The following is a 16,145-nucleotide window of genomic DNA, read 5'->3' as shown; positions in this document are numbered from 1 at the left end:
GAACCATCAGGTGCTCCGTTTAGAAAAAAGAGAAGAAGAGCAGAAACGATCAAAGCGGGAGTGTTCCCCCATGTGTTTACTATTTCTTTGACCTACAACCCTGCAACTCTCCAGAACTTCACACCACACAATTTATATTATTGTTATCAACAAGGCTTTGAATTATGCTGGACGAGATCTGAAGACCCACAACAGTGTGGATGGTTCTCAGTATTTTGTGTTCTGATGAGAAATGCTGCAGTCGCGGTCTCTGTCACTGCTCGGGTATTTATGTGATGAGGGGAGAAACTGATAGAATGAAAGTTGGAACGAGTCTTTTTGCTTCTCGCTTTTCCCCTCATATACAGAAAATATACACTTGTTGTATAAATGTTTACAAAGATGCTTTAAAAACATCTTCCTGTCTGTTTTTCCTCTATTTTTGTTTTTGTCTCTCTGGATACAGTGTACAGTTTATACACATAAACAGTTTCATTTTAGTGTTTCATATAAACAGTGCAACATAGTACCAGACAAACAGTCCTTTATTAAAATTTATTTAAAAACAGCTGTTTTTAAATTCAGTTGGAGAATATTTAAACTGACAAAGGTTTAAAATTAATTACACACATTTATACACTGGAGAAGTAAAAACACCTTCGTCAACAAGAAAAAAATCCTACTCTTTACATATTTCTTTTGTCTTCACCTTCCCTTTTCTGTTACAAATCAGGATTGTGTTTTTCACACAGAATAAAAACCAAATCTGAGATTGAAAAACAGTTTCTGATCAGTCGAGAAATATGTCTGTGAAGGTTCTCAGTCATCGTAGTAACTTTAAGAAGTCCAGACGCTTTTCTTTCCAAGCTCCTCAGATCAGTCGAGAAACACAGACTGGAGGTCATCTATAAGTCAGACTGTTTTTACTGAACATGAAATGAAGAGAGATGTCTCCAAGGCCTCCAGTTACAACCTCCATAAGGTGCACTCGTGTTAAAGCTACATTTAGATCAACACAAATTAATACATTTTTTTTTGGATCCAGAACCATTCGGATATATTGTTATGAAAACTGGTCACATGGTGGTGATATCGCCTTTTTCCAGGAATTAATTGTAGTTAAGTGTTATTTAATTTGCATAACAAGAGACAGAAACACAAATGTATAGTAATGCAATGTAAGAAATTAATCCTAAACACAAAATCTAAAGTCTGCAGCTCTCCTCCTCACAAAGTCTAACTCACCAACATCTAAAATGTCTAAATTTTCAGTTCCAAGGATTTCATCCATCAGTCTAAACATTATTAAAATGTGTATAATGGAACAAATATAATAGTTGATAATAGTAATGCAACAGATTTTTCCTATTTAAACTGTTACGCATAATAGAAACTGATAAGTGCTCTTAAAAATAGGCACCAAAGACAATAAGATGATTTTTTCAGGAGAATCTCATTCAACAACTCGGGGCTACAAACCAAGCCAATATATGTACAACGTATCAGACAGTTTACCTGATATATTTAAGGTTCATAATATTTAAGTGAGAAAAAGTGTGAAACACCAATGTGACTCTGCACAGTAAGTTCATTATTCTGAGTCAGCACAGAGGTGGATACTAGAGTCAGGCTTCACTCTAAACCCAGCATATACAGGTTCAGTGAAGGTGGTGTTGAAGGTGTGCAGGTGGATCAGTTTATCAGAGGAGATGCTGTAGAAGGACACAGTTCCTGCAGAACTGTCCACATACACTGCTACTTTGTGACAGAGAGGTGAGGAGAGCAGAGGGATGGCTCTTGCTATGTAATTGTGACTAGCATAGTAACCCCTGTCATCACTGCAGTAGAGACTCCAGGATTGGTAAGTCCTTCCAAACCTGCATTCATCCTCTTCTCCTCTCCGTCTGATTCCTCCATAAGTTACTGCAACATGAACCTCTCCTCTCCACTCGACCTCCCAGTAACAGCGACCAGTCAGACTGTTGGTACACAGCAGCTGAGGCCACTGATCAAACCTATGATCATGATGAGGATACAGCTGGTCTTCTTCCACATGTGTCACCTCCTTGTTTCCATCAGACAGTTTGAGGTTCCTGTGTGCTGTGTTTGAATCCAGCGTCAGATCACAGAAATCTAAAAGGGACAATAAGACACAGTGCATATAGCAAATAATTAATTAGAGCATATGTGTAACAGTAAATGTGGTCCTCATATTTATGTGGTCCATTGCTTAAATATTCAAGGATGCAGGCAGTGTGATGATGAGTGTGAATGAAAAATAGAAAAAAAACCTTAAAATTAAAAATTATCAACGATAATTAATTGAAAAGGGAAGTGACTGGAATATATATGAACATATAACTATAAGTATAGAGGCTTTGCATTCACATTCAGTTCACGTCTAAGGTGCACCACCAACACTAAACACAAACATCAAAGTGATGTTATGTGATTTGATTATTTTCATTTTATGTGCACATCAAAATGCGCATAAATGTGTTGCTAGGCAACTAGGAGTGCCAGAGTTGTTTTACACTGATTTCTACACAGTGAAAATATCTCGTGTGGTGACAGGATTTTTAAAATGCTGATGGGTAAAAATATTCTCCTTGGTAGTTTAGTGTTAACAGAGCCAAACTTTACATTTGCCTTTCAGTCAAAAATCAGGTCATCGTCAGAATCAGTCAGCATCAGCAGTGTATTTGATTTATGGAAAGATTTTTCTGTCTTCATTCTCAAATCTGATCATCGGTACATTAGCTAATGCTAGTTAACACAGATGAATTACAACCTGACTCATGAAGCCAAATTCTGTTTAAAGTAGATCAATAATTTAATTAATCTAACCCCCCCCCTCTCTGGTAACTTTGATTTCGCACCAAATATTATAAACTAATCACGAGGTTGGCGCTGTTACAGCTGTTCCTCTAGCCATGCCAATCTTACCACTAGCAAAATTATATCTGAATAGAAAATTCTAGTTGACCATGTGGCCACGTTTCTTCACCAGATAATGAAGAAAGGGTTTAATTGGTTTTCACGTTAGTTTATGAAGAAGAAAAACCAGTATGCAAAACTTTGTGATGTTTTAAGATTGTATCAAAAATGGGTTTTTAGTTGTGGAATTTAATAACTGAAACAATTTTTTATAAAATATATGATAAAAGATATTTAGCAGAGATGCATATAATGTGTGAAAAAATGATGTAAATACAGCTAGTAAATCAAAAACACACTTACATTTTCTTAGACCTGGTCTCATCCACTGGACTCCTTGAGGCTCCACACTGAAATAAGCACATCATCATTTAGTGTGAAAACATGGCCTTTATATTCTCTGATTCATCTCTTCTAGAGAAATAAGCTTGCACTTTATTTTATCTCACAATAAATTGAAAATGATCATAGTTTCTCATTTAGTTCTAAGGTTGGATTTTTGTTTTTATGTATCGTAAGCACGTTTCTTTTAATTATCAGGTCTGTATTAGGTTCTTAAATTACCTAAATACAACCTGAGGACATTGAAGACGTGTAAAAAAAAAGATCCTGTATAAATAACACTGTATAAAACAGTGCACCCCTGTAGGATCACCTCAACAATGAGTAGGAATTGAATAACTTAAGAAGAATTCTTACTTTTTCACATGACTGTATCTGCACCGCATGAAATGCAAGTACTTACTTCACTTTTATTTGGCACCAGGAAAGTCAAAATCCTGTTTCAAAGCTTACAGTGGTTCTGCATTTATTGGCATAAAGGTACACAGTAAGCTCCAGACTGAGAGTCAGTCTGGGAAGACAATCTGAGCCTAAACATTGGCAAGGGAGGAAAATAAATCTGGAGGGGACAATGAAACAGGGTTACATAATGTCATGATCCCTGGGTTTTAGACTCAGAGTTTGGAGTTTTGGGATGTTTGGGTTTTTTCTGGTTTTGAATTTTTGATTATTCTCCATATTCTGTATTGGTTTCATACTTTCTTGCAGCAGCATTTCTTGGTTTCAGTCTGCTTTATTTTCTGCCTCCCTGTGTTTCTGTCACTACAATAAACAATGTGCTTCAAATACTATGTTCTGTCTCTGTTAACATGTGTGAGGATGTTTCAGTTGCTTAGTTATTCAGTGCAACACAAAACAAATCAATATATAGAACAAAACATTTTGAGAAAAGACTGCTGTGTTCAGGCTTCAAGTTATTTGGGTCTGAGTCTGTTTCTGTCTTTGTCACTGTTGCCCCAGCATTGGTGGGGGACAGTGTTGGGAAGGTTACTTTTAAAACGTATTCCATTACAGAATACAGAATACATGCCCCAAAATGTATTCTGTAACGTACTCTGTTACGTTACTCAATGACAGTAACGTATTCTGAATACGTTGGATTACTTAATATATTATCATGCTTTTTACAACAACGTGAATGTACTAGTGCCAGTATACCATGTACACTGACACAAATACAAGAAAATAGCCTTTGAATAGCTGTCCACTGTTGTGACCACTATATGTGAAAGGGTTAAAAGTGTGTGAATTTGAGTGAATGAATAGTGGAATTGTAAAGCACTTTGGGTGCGTAGAAAAGCGCTATATAAATGCAATCCATTATGAAGACGAAGAAGACGAAGACGAAGAAAACATGAATAATAAAACATGTATTAACTTTTGTTGGCTAATTCTGACCAGTCACAACATAACTGTCACATTGTCCTCCCAGCCCATTGTTCCTTCAGTGGGCTGGTTTCAGTCATTATGCAAATGTACTGTTTATAAGGTTGGGGAAACCTGCAGTCAGCTGAGACTGAAGAAGTCACTTGGATGAGTGACGAAACGTTTCTCCCACAAAAACGCTACGTCCAGATGAACAGAATCAACTTTTGGAGATTGTCCAATACCTTTCAAAATCTGAGCAAACATATCACCCTGTGCAACCTCTAAACTCCGTCTGAGTCTTTCTCCTGTTGTTTATGAGATGTTTCTACCAGAAGTGTCAGTGGGAATAACAGGGCAGGGAAGCATGAGCATCATGGAAAGTCTTTCATTCATCATCATGTGAATATGCTGAAGATATTGTCTTCAAAGTCAGCTGTGTGTGGTGAGTTCATTGAGAGAACATGTGTGTACAGCTTGTCTCTTGCTTCTACAGTCTAACACAGATATTTTTGTACTTATTTTAACCATGGATATATTTCCTTCTGAGTATACTGTGACTGTATAGTTGCAAATATACATTGCTTTTTTTTTTATTTGAAATGGCAAAAAGAGTCAAATGTCAACCTTTCAAAGTTAATTGCCCCTCCAGTTCATTTGGACTGCTGCCGACCCTGTCATATAGTCCTGGGGCTTCGATCCAGCGTTTGTGTTTGGACTCTAAGTTCTGACTGATCTTTATTATTCTCATATTTTTATAATTGAAAGTTTTTAGGGTAGGCGTCTTTGATTTAGTGTTCCTGGGTTTCTTCATTACTTATTATGCAGTTGTGCTTATTTTTATTTCTGCTCTTTCATATTCCTGGTTATAGTGATTGTTTATTTTGATTCCTGGAGTTTCAGTTTGTTCCCTGCTTTCCCTCTGTCACTCCTTGAGTCTCTGTCTTTGTGTTTGTATTCCTCTGTCTCCATGTTTGTCTACCTTTCTGTCTCGGTCAGGTTCATGTGTCTCTGTCACAGTCAGTATACTCTTAATTCCTGTTTTATTTTGAAAGTTCCTCATCTCATGTGTGTTTGCTTCCTGTCTCATCAATTAGTTTCTGTTAATCTGTGTTCCCCGGGTGTGCCCACACCCACAGATGACTTCTTCGTGAAAATGGAAACCCTGGCGCCTCGTCTGACTAAAAACAGGGAGGTATGGCTGTGACTGTGTGGAGCACAAAGGACATGGGTACACAACAGGAAGCAGCAAAAAAAAAAAAAAAACCTCAAAACCCTGTGTCACAGACCCAGAACCATCACAAAGGCACCTGTCATAACTGGGGTTAAACAAATCAAAAACTCAAAATATCTGCTCTTTGTTACAATATGTTGGAGAAAAAATATATTTCCAGTTGTATTTCCTGTTTTCCTACCAGAGTATGTCCAGTTTCACATGTGGATCCTTCTTTAGATCAGACAAAAGCTTCATTCCTGAGTCTCCTGGATGATTATAGCTCAAGTCCAGCTCTTTCAAATAGGAGGGATTGGAGCGCACAGCTGTGTCCAGAGAGGGGAAGCCTGTTCCTGTGATCTGACAGCCTGACAGCCTTCAAACATACAACATGTCACATCATTGTTAGGAACTACTCTGAATTTGATGATGTACAGTCGAACTAACAGATTCTGATTCTAGTTAAAGTTGTTAAAAACACACTAACTGGCTTTTCTGTACTCAAATTAAAAAAAAAACAACAAAAAACATAATTATTTTCTGTCTTTTTTACTATGACGGACACGTTCTCATCCAAAAACGTAACATACCGATGCTATGTGACAAATCGTCTGTATGTTACACATTCGAAAATATGAGAGCCGTTTGGAATAAATCTACACTAAATCATAAATAAAGTTATAGTTTTTTTGATTTGGGAAGTGTGTGTTTCACTTCTACTCTACTGTTCTCTTTCAGAGCTTACATCAGAACAGAAACCACATCTTAAAATCTATAAAATAACGACAGTTGTTGTGAAATACCCACATTTTCTTAAACAAAGAATCAGCTAACCTGAGAGTTTCCAGCATACAGTGTGGACTCCCAAGTCCAACACAAAGCAGCTTCACTCCTGAGTCCTGAAGGTTGTTGTTACTCATGTCCAGCTCTCTCAGTCTGGAGGACTGAGAACTTAGAATTGAGGAAAGAGCCTCACAGCTTCTCTCTGTGAGGTTACAGCCACTCAACCTGGAAACGTGAATATCAGAGAACTTTCCAAACTCTTAAAAGAAGCACTTTAAAGTAATCTCTTGAAAGGCTTAAACTGGATACTTACTGGGCTTTCTTACAGGCTGTGACCACTGGCAGCAGCTGCAGAAGAGCCGCTTCTGAAGCTGAATATTTCCTCAAGTCAAACTCATCCACACCTGTTTCTGATGACAGTAAGATGAAGACCAGAGCTGACCACTGAGCAGGAGAGAGATCAACTTTGGACAGGTGTCCTGAACTCAGGTGATGCTGGACCTCTTTCACTATAGAGTCATCATTCAATTCATTTAAACAGTGGAGCAGATGAATGCTTTTCTCAGGAGAGAGAGTGTCATTCATCCTTTCTTTAACATATTTGACCATATCCTGATTTATCTGTGAGCTGTTTCCTGTTTGTGTGAGCAGGCCTTGTAAGAGATCCTGATTGGTCTGCAGTGAAAGACCAAGGAGGAAGCGAAGAAACAAGTCCAGATGTCCATTTGGACTCTTTAAGGCCTTGTCCACAGCACTCTGGTAGAAATGTCTTACTGAAGATTCTCCACTCTGCACTGAGGCTGTTTCTTCTTCTTTCAGCAGGTTGATACCAGAGTTGGTGAATGTCAGATGGACATGAAGAGCAGCTAAAAACTCCTGAATGCTCAGATGGACAAAACAGTAAACCTTCTCTTGGTACAGTCCCCCCTCCTCTTTAAAAATCTGTGTGAACACTCCTGAGTACACTGAGGCTTCGCTGACATTAATGCCACACTCTGTCAGGTCTGATTCATAGAAGATCAGGTTTCCTTTCTGCAGCTGCTGAAAAGCCAGTTTCCCCAGTGCTTCAATCATCTTCTTACTTTTTAGACTCCAGAGAGGATCTGTCTCAGCTCCTCCATCATGCTTGATGTTCTTCACTTTGGTCTGAACCACCAGGAAGTGAATGTACATCTCAGTCAGTGTCTTGGGCAGCTTCCCTCCAGCCGGTTTGGTTTTTAACAAACTCTCTAGAACTGTAGCAGTGATCCAGCAGAAGATTGGGATGTGACACATGATGTGGAGGCTTCGTGATGTCTTGATGTGAGAGATTATGGTGTTGGCCTCTTCCTTGTCTCTGAGTCTCTTCCTGAAGTACTCTTCCTTCTTTGGGTCAGTGAACCCTCTGATCTCTGTAACCATGTCTATATACTCAGCAGGGATCTGATTGGCTGCTGCAGGTCGTGTGGTTATCCAGATGTGAGCAGAAGGAAGCAACTTTCCCCTGATGAGGTTTGTCAGCAGCACATCCACTGATGTGGACTCTGTAACATCAGTGAGGATCTCAGTGATGTGGAAGTTCAGAGGAAGTCGACACTCATCCAGACCATCAAAGATGAACACAACTTTGAACTTTTTAAAGTTGCAGATTCCTGCTTCTTTGATTTCAGTGAAGAAGTGATGAATAAGTCCCACTAAGCTGAACTTTTTATCCTTCAGTAAATTCAGCTCTCTGAATGAGAATGGAAACATGAACTGGATGTCCTGGTTGGTCTTGTCTTCAGCCCAGTCCAAAGTGAACTTTTGTGTCAGGAATGTTTTCCCGATGCCAGCCACTCCTTTGGTCAGAACTGTTCTGATTGGTTTGTCTCTTCCAGTTGAAGCTTTAAAGATGTCTTCACACCTGATTGTTGTTTCTGGTCTGTTTGGTTTCCAGGAAAACATTTCAAGCTGTCTGACCTCATGTTCAGTGTTGACCACTCCGGTCCCTCCCTCTGTGATGCAGAGCTCTGTGTAGATCTTATTCAGATTGGTTGCGTTTCCTGGTTTAGCAATCCCCTCAAACACACACTCAAACTTCTTCTTTAGGGTAGACTTAAGCTCACACCTACAACCTGAATAAGGGTTTTCTAAGCAAAAAAAGAGAAATTCAAATATAAATGTTAGTCCATAATTTCTTTTATAAAAGTATCGTAAGAATGTTATATATTTTTATTAAAGTATTGAATATACAGGACTAGGGATGGGTACCGGTATCCGGTGCCATGATGGCATAAAGGGTAGTAACCAGACCGAAAAGCAGCGCACATTTCGGTGCTTTATTTCGGTGCTTTTTTTTTTCCTGAGATGTCACACAATTTGAATTCTAGCCAATCATTTTACGTTTCCGAGGATAGTAGGCGGGGCCAGGTACATACGTTCTTTTAGAGCAGAGCTACAGATTAAAAATGCCCAAGGCGAAGCGGTCAAAAGTCTGGCTGTACTTCACAGCAAAATATGCAAACTCAGCAGCCTGCAACAAGTGCTTTAAGCTGATACTGTGATACTATCAAAGTAGGTAACACCTCAAATCCGATGAAACACCTGGCGACGCATAGTGTTTTTTTTTTTTAAGCCGAAAAATGCACCGTATTTGATAGCTTGCTGCGAGACCTCACACCGAGCACATCTACTGCGGGTGGGTTGCCTGTTATCGGACCCGGAGTTAGCAACATCCCCCAAAAACCCGAAGAGTAGAGTCCTGGCCCCTAGCCCTGCCAGTGTAGCAGAAATGATGATGGATGATGACGGCAGCAGCAGCCGTTCTTCTCTGCGTGAGTAGCTTAATGTTGTTTGTGTATACTTTACATTGAGTAGGCTAACCATGTTATTACATTAATGCAAGTAAGGTGAACTAGCAAACACCGTAGTAGTTACATGCGGCTGTCTTCTTGTTTAATGGCAGATACTCCCTTCACCCAGGCCAAAAAGGCTAAAATACATCATCCATCCATTCGCTACCGCTTATCCTTTTCAGGGTCGCGGGGGGCGCTGGAGCCAATCCCAGCTGTCATAGGGCGAGAGGCGGGGTACACCCTGGACAGGTCACCAGTCTGTCGCAGGGCCAACACACAGAGACAGACAACCATTCATACTCACATATTCACACCTAATGGCAATTTGGATTATCCAATTAACCTATCCCCACAAGCTGCACATCTTTGGACGGTGGGAGGAAGCCGGAGTACCTGGAGGGAACCCACGCGAACACGGGAGAGCATGCAAACTCCACACAGAAAGACCCCGGCTTGACGGTGGAATTGAACTCAGGACCTTCTTGCTGTGCGGCAACAGTGCTAACCACCGTGCTGCCAAAAATGGAAAACAGTTAAACATGAGAGGTCTTTGGACAAAGTTTGTGTTTTTTTTCCATTGTTTAAGCACTGCTTCCAGCCATGAGTGATACCATATATGCCCTATAGCTGCAGAAAAGGCTAACATTGTTATCTCTTTACAAAAAAACAGCTGAACATGAGAGGTTTTTGGACCAATTTTGTGTTCTCCATTCTTTAAGCACCGGTTTGAGCACCGTTTAAGCACCGGCACCGTTTCAAAAGTACCGGTTTGGCACCGGTATCGGATAAAACCTAAACGATACCCATCCCTATACAGGACACACAACAGTTCTGTCCTCCTAAATGGTGCATTTATGAAAAGAAATCCTCTTACTGCTCTCCAGACAGGCAGCCAGATCTTCCAGTTTCATTGTCCTCAGGAAATAAACTGTGATCTGCAGAAGTGCCTCTCCAATGATCCTCCTCTGCTCCCCGTCTTCACTGTCCAATATTTTCACATCTTCTCTCTGACTTTCAGGGGATTCTGCATTTAGATGATTTTGCATTTTCTTTAGCTCATTCTTCACAAAAGTGACAATGTTGTCCTCCAGCCCCTGAAACAGAATGAATGACAAATGAACAAATTTCCTGAAGTGAAGGTAACGCTTTGGCTTTATTTCTGTTTAAAATGTAGCTCTAGTGAAAGCTGATTACTTTTATCTATTTTTTGATTTAAGTTGTATAGTAAAAAAACAAATAAATAAATGTTTCACATATACAGACCATAAATATTTGGCTCAGGTCAGTTTTATGTTGCGGGGCATGATGGGGGCAGGAGACATCTGAGCCAGACTGAACAACTCTATGGAGACAACGTGAAGAATCAAAGCTTAGACTTTGTGTGTCTGTTTTATAAAGGTCTTAAAATTAACCTATTTATGTTCATCTCGAGCTCTCTTTTTAAAATTTGGACTCTACTAGAGTACCATTGCATGAGTAACAGTGCAGGCCTTCAATTCATCCTCTGTCTGACCAGCAGGCGGATTCTACACTCACAGTGCTTGAAATAACAATATAAAGGCCATTCTCTCTTCATCTTTCATACCACCATAAATATCAAAGGGAAAAATGTCTAATTTGTTTTGTTTTACATAGTTGTTTCTTAATTTTTCATTGTAAAAACTTTGTAGACCCGATTTTGAAAAGTACTATAAAACATGAATATAAACAAAAGGTGACTATTGAATAATGTTAGTATTAAAATAAGACTTTTCTTTGATACTCAAGAATAATAATCACATACTAATTTTTTATCAGTAGTGTTCCTACAAAGAGAAAGATCAATACCAAGCTCATGTTGATATCATGTATGGATTACAGTGATACACTGAATTCATCTTTCAGACAGAAAATGATTTCCTTATATTTCAATTCTTACTTTAAGTTACCATTTTATCACCAGTTCACCAGACTGGAGTAAGGAAACACGTCAGCTATAACTCCTACTAGGCATCATTTAATCTTACTTCTCAACAGCAGGGGATCCCTTTCCTTTGAAGACAACAATGGCTTCCTTTGATCGATCGCTCTTTACAGACACACATCTGGGTTCAGCTTCAAGTCCAGGTTCAGGGACATCTGGTTTATGATGTGTCCTGGTAAACAGAAACAATGACCATCAAGGAGGAAAATACACTTTTCAATCTTCAGTTTTATTAACTACTGGACAAGATATGAGGCATTTATAAATATCTTGTAGTCTGTCCAATCCAACGTGGAATTAACTAAAAGAAGTCAGCAGGCCTATAGTTTCAGGCTCATAATAGGGAATGATTGTTGTTCTCTTTAGCCTGTTGGGCTTCTGGATCTCTTTTTCAGACACAGAAATTTAATGAAGTCAAGTAGAAGCTCTGAAATGATCTTGAAGACCAAATTTGAAAACTATGAGTAGTAATTCTGTCATCGTCTTTAATGTCTGCTGTGGTAGTGTGTAAACTGTGTTTCCTTTAGAGAAGCTACATGTGATTGTTTTTTATTTACACTGACCATTTTAGACACATTTTAGACAAAAATAGTTTTCATCTATTTTTAGCTTTAATTTAAGGTGTAAGTGAAACAAAAGCAGTTTTTAGGTTGTCCTTACTGCAGATATGTAATGTATGGAAATAATCATATCTTACTTATGTGCAGCGGAGGATTTTCTTCTTTTAACTTCAGTGGGATATAATTTTGAACTCTTCCTCTTCATTCTACCCTTCGTCTTCCTCGTGCTGAGTCCAGGTTTAGGACCAGAGGAATCTGATCTGGGGAATGTGGACAATCAGTATTAATTTATGGGTTTTTTTGTTGTTGTTGTTGTTTTTTGCTTTTTCTTTACTCTTCAGCTACAACAGCTGCTAGACAAATGGTTATATCTTACTCATCATCTGAAGGAGATCCACTTCCTTGGAAAACAACGATGGCTTCCTTTGACCGATCACTCTTCACAGACACACAGCTGAGTTCAGGTTCCTGTTCAGTTTCCATGGTTTCTGGTCTTTGATGGATCCTGGCAGGCAGAAAAGGAGACCATCAGGGATGGAAATTACCTTTACAGTCTTCAGCTGCAGGATATGCTGCACAAACTATTTACAAGAAGAAGAAAAAAAAACACTGGGTCTATATAGTTTACGGCTCTTCACACTAAATTACTTTGGTTCACTTCAGTCTTTTCTGGTTTCCAGGAAGACTTCAGACATCTGTTTTCATCTGTTTTTGTTGGTGCTTAACTGCAAGAAACCTATGATCTGAAACAGATCACATAAATCTATGGATGTTAGAGGACAGCTTATAATGGCCGTGAAGACTAAAGGCAGGCAGGTATTCTTTGGATCTAAAAACAAGACTAATATAATAACCAGCACCTCTAGATTTATAATATAGGTTATATGGCACATGTGTATCAAAAACACACCAGTCCAATATTTACTGCAGTCTTTTGAAATGATTTCACATTGATGCTGCTTTTATAGTGAAGCGTTTTGATAAGGTGGTAAAAACACTTTCTTTTCTCTTTAAAGAAAATCTCATAATGAGGCAGATCAGGGGAAATGTTGTTCATTGTAAATATTATTCTAGTAAATATATATAACCCTAAAAGGCATCTTAATCTGTAGGAAAAATAAGCTTTAGTTTCAAACCATCATAGAGTAAAGCTTTCTGTGACACTGTATGAATAAATAACACTTATACTAAAAAGGAAAGAATTAATACAGAGAAATGTAATGTGTGGTGTTGAGTGTCATACCTTTCCATTTTGGCCAAATCCTGCAGTCACCTGATCAAAGAGAGAAACAAGTTTTAATCTGGTTTGTTTCTGTTGATGTGTTCTGTTTATTTGTTTGTTTCTAATTAGGTTGTGGTGTATTCAATAATATGGATACTCTGATACATAGATACAAAGTACCAGTGCTTTAAAGAGCTTTTACAGATGTTTATGGGCAATTCCACAAGTGATTAAATTCATAAGTGGCTAAAAAAAATCCAGAAGAAAATACTGTGGAAAAATAAAGTAATACATAAAATTAATTTAATTTAAAATAGTACATTGTATTGTACTGTATTATTAAATAAAAGAAAATGATCCAGAGCGGCTGGATCACACACTCCACAAACTCCGGGCTGAGGCAAAGCAGAAGACTTTGGTCTGAATCTCAACACGTGAAATTATTTTAGGGAAAAGTGGACGGTGAAAAACAGAAAAAAGAAACTCATCATCCGGAGCATTTTTGATAATGTTATGTGTAACTTTCACGTCCTTTTTTTTGCTTAATTCAACAAAATGCATCAAGCAGTTACAGCAACATGGCTCAGAGTCACAGCTGTGTTCCAGACCCACTGAAAAGATCTTGGCACATATGAAATATGGAACAAAGGAGACTCCGATCAATAACATAATTTAATCAGATTTAAAATGTTCCTTAAATACTAATTACTGCATTTAAACACAGAGAACCCTAACTGACTTCTTATTTTTTACTACCTTAACTTACTTCCATGTTTCATGTAGTGCATTTTTACTGCTGTCTATACTGCTTGTTTTTGTCCCTGGGGAGATGGCGGCGTCATCTTTAGTTTCACTTTCGTTATTTATCAAACTACGCAGATATAATCAGGATCTTCGTAACCCAGTGAATCCAAATAATAATAGGAAACAAAGAAGACTAAGCCTTCAAAGACGAGTGAAAATGTGCGACATAAACTGGAAATTGAGTTTATTTCGATAAATTCGCAACAAAGACGCATCAGCAGTTTATTTGGTTACAATAACAGTCCAGTCGCCTTTTTTCCCCCAAGCTCTTTACAGTAACTCGACCCGGATGACCGAGAACAATAATATAAATAATATAAAACCGCATAAATGTAATCTGTGCGTTAATAAAGTTAACTGTATAGCTTGAAGAAAGGAAAACAAACTCTGAAGAAGAAGAGAGAAAAACCTAGGACACCGTAAAACGACACGAGTGCAGCCAATTAGCATGAAGGTTTACGGTGTACAACTTTACCTCCAATTAACGGTGCAGAATTTAATCCAGAAACCACCGATAATCCAGAAACGGTCCAGCTGAACAGAAACGTTAACGGACCGCCATGAGAAAACACAGGAATAACCCTTTTCAGGAAGCAGTGTGACCCAACATGGCAGCTCGCTCTGAAAGTAATTTCATATCAGTTTCAGCCAGCTTTTTATGGTCGTTATAAAGACGCAGAAGCACTAAGCGGCGGTCAGCTCTATGTCACGCCCTCCAGCTTAACCAGAAAAAAAATTCTGGTAGCTTAATTTAAGGCAAGGCAAGTTTATTTGTATAGCACAATTCAACAGCAAGGTGATTCAAAGTGTGACCTGTACGCACTTACGAGGTTATGACTTTTATAGAAGAATGACACATTTCTTCTGAACTGAACTGAAAGTCCTCAGTTAGATTTTATCCAGCGTCAGTGTTTGTAGCATTCTAACCTGACATGTCTGCTAGGTCAGTAATTTTGCACCAACATCTGACCAAAAAGACTGAAACATTTACTTAGAATTGTTTTTCTTTAAGGAAAAACTTAATTCATGTCCAGTTAACTTCCCTTAAATACTTTAAATTTGGTTTATGTAGTGATGCTGTTGTCATTGTGCTGATCCTCCTTTATAAAATATGTAACACTGTGGATGTTGTATCTTCAAGTAAGGAACATCAAGACATTTAGTTCTTTTATTGAACTTTAAATCTGTCTCCCAGTAGCGGTTTTAGATACGGGCGACACGGGCGGGTGCCCGGGGCGGCATCGTGGTGGGGGGCGGCATCACGGGCATCGGCAAAAAAAAAAAAATGCCCGTACTCATGCTGCCCAGACGTCAGCCAGCGCATATTGGGAATGGCATAGGCTCCGATCGGTTTTCTATCGCCCATTGCTGGGAGTAAGGACGCCCTTCGTCTGCGAGGTGCGCCTGCTGCTTGCGGCGCAGAGAGGAGAGGGCGGGCTGGTGCGGCATCTAAAAACCAACTCGCAAAATAAAACAAAATAAAAACAAACCAACAAACACGAAAACACCAGACATTATGATACAGACTTATAATTTGCACCGATGTTTTTTCGAAATTCTATACGCGAAAAGTGAGCGCGAGAGCCCTCAGTGCGCCTGCTCGCTGCTGAAGTCAAAGTAAACTTTATTGTCATCTCCGCTACATACAGTCCAGTATATAGAGAGACGAGACGACGAGGCTCCAGTTACAGCAGTGCAAGTAAACAAACAATATATATATAAGAAGAGTAAAAAAATAAATATACACTTAAGACTAGGGGTAAAGAGATCAATAGCAATTTAAAATTTACAGTTTGATGATTTAAAGTCTCACACACAACACATCGAAAGGGGAAGGGGGTCTTGCTGCTTCCAAATAGAGCACATTTCATTTATAATGTTGTAAATCCAAGTCCATTACGTATTCATGATTTGAATCCTGGGTTGTGTGAAATCTCAGAAATGCACCCTAGACAAAGTGAATCTGTGAACTAAGGTGTAGGTCTATTATTATTATTATTAGATTATGTTGTGGTGATCCTCGGGTTGAGATGGGTGTTCATACTGGAGTGCAAAATTAAAACCAATGGAAGATGGACAAGAAAAGTTCAAAGCCATCAGGTCCTCAGAAAAAAGAGAAAAGAAGAGGAGGAGAAACAAGAAAAAAATGTTGTCCGGACCAATG

General features: G+C 38.8%; 1 protein-coding gene across 1 annotated transcript; it reads right to left on the bottom strand.

The window, feature by feature from the left end:
* Positions 1-506: 506 nt before the first annotated feature.
* Positions 507-14,718, bottom strand: LOC101481827 (NLR family CARD domain-containing protein 3). Its single transcript, XM_076882356.1, has 12 exons — positions 14,457-14,718; positions 13,199-13,228; positions 12,332-12,460; positions 12,093-12,215; positions 11,439-11,567; positions 10,696-10,774; positions 10,307-10,526; positions 6,933-8,727; positions 6,671-6,844; positions 6,039-6,212; positions 3,220-3,266; positions 507-2,112 (listed from the first exon to the last, which is right to left on the bottom strand). The coding sequence occupies exons 2-12, from the start codon at positions 13,204-13,206 to the stop codon at positions 1,571-1,573; spliced, it is 3,420 nt and encodes a 1,139-aa protein (XP_076738471.1). The 5' UTR covers positions 13,207-13,228; positions 14,457-14,718; the 3' UTR covers positions 507-1,570.
* Positions 14,719-16,145: the final 1,427 nt, after the last annotated feature.

Source organism: Maylandia zebra, linkage group LG3, assembly GCF_041146795.1.
Source record: "Maylandia zebra isolate NMK-2024a linkage group LG3, Mzebra_GT3a, whole genome shotgun sequence".
Lineage (NCBI taxonomy): Eukaryota > Metazoa > Chordata > Actinopteri > Cichliformes > Cichlidae > Maylandia > Maylandia zebra.
Note: the sequence above shows the minus strand (reverse complement) of the source record. Positions and strands in the feature narration are given on the sequence as shown.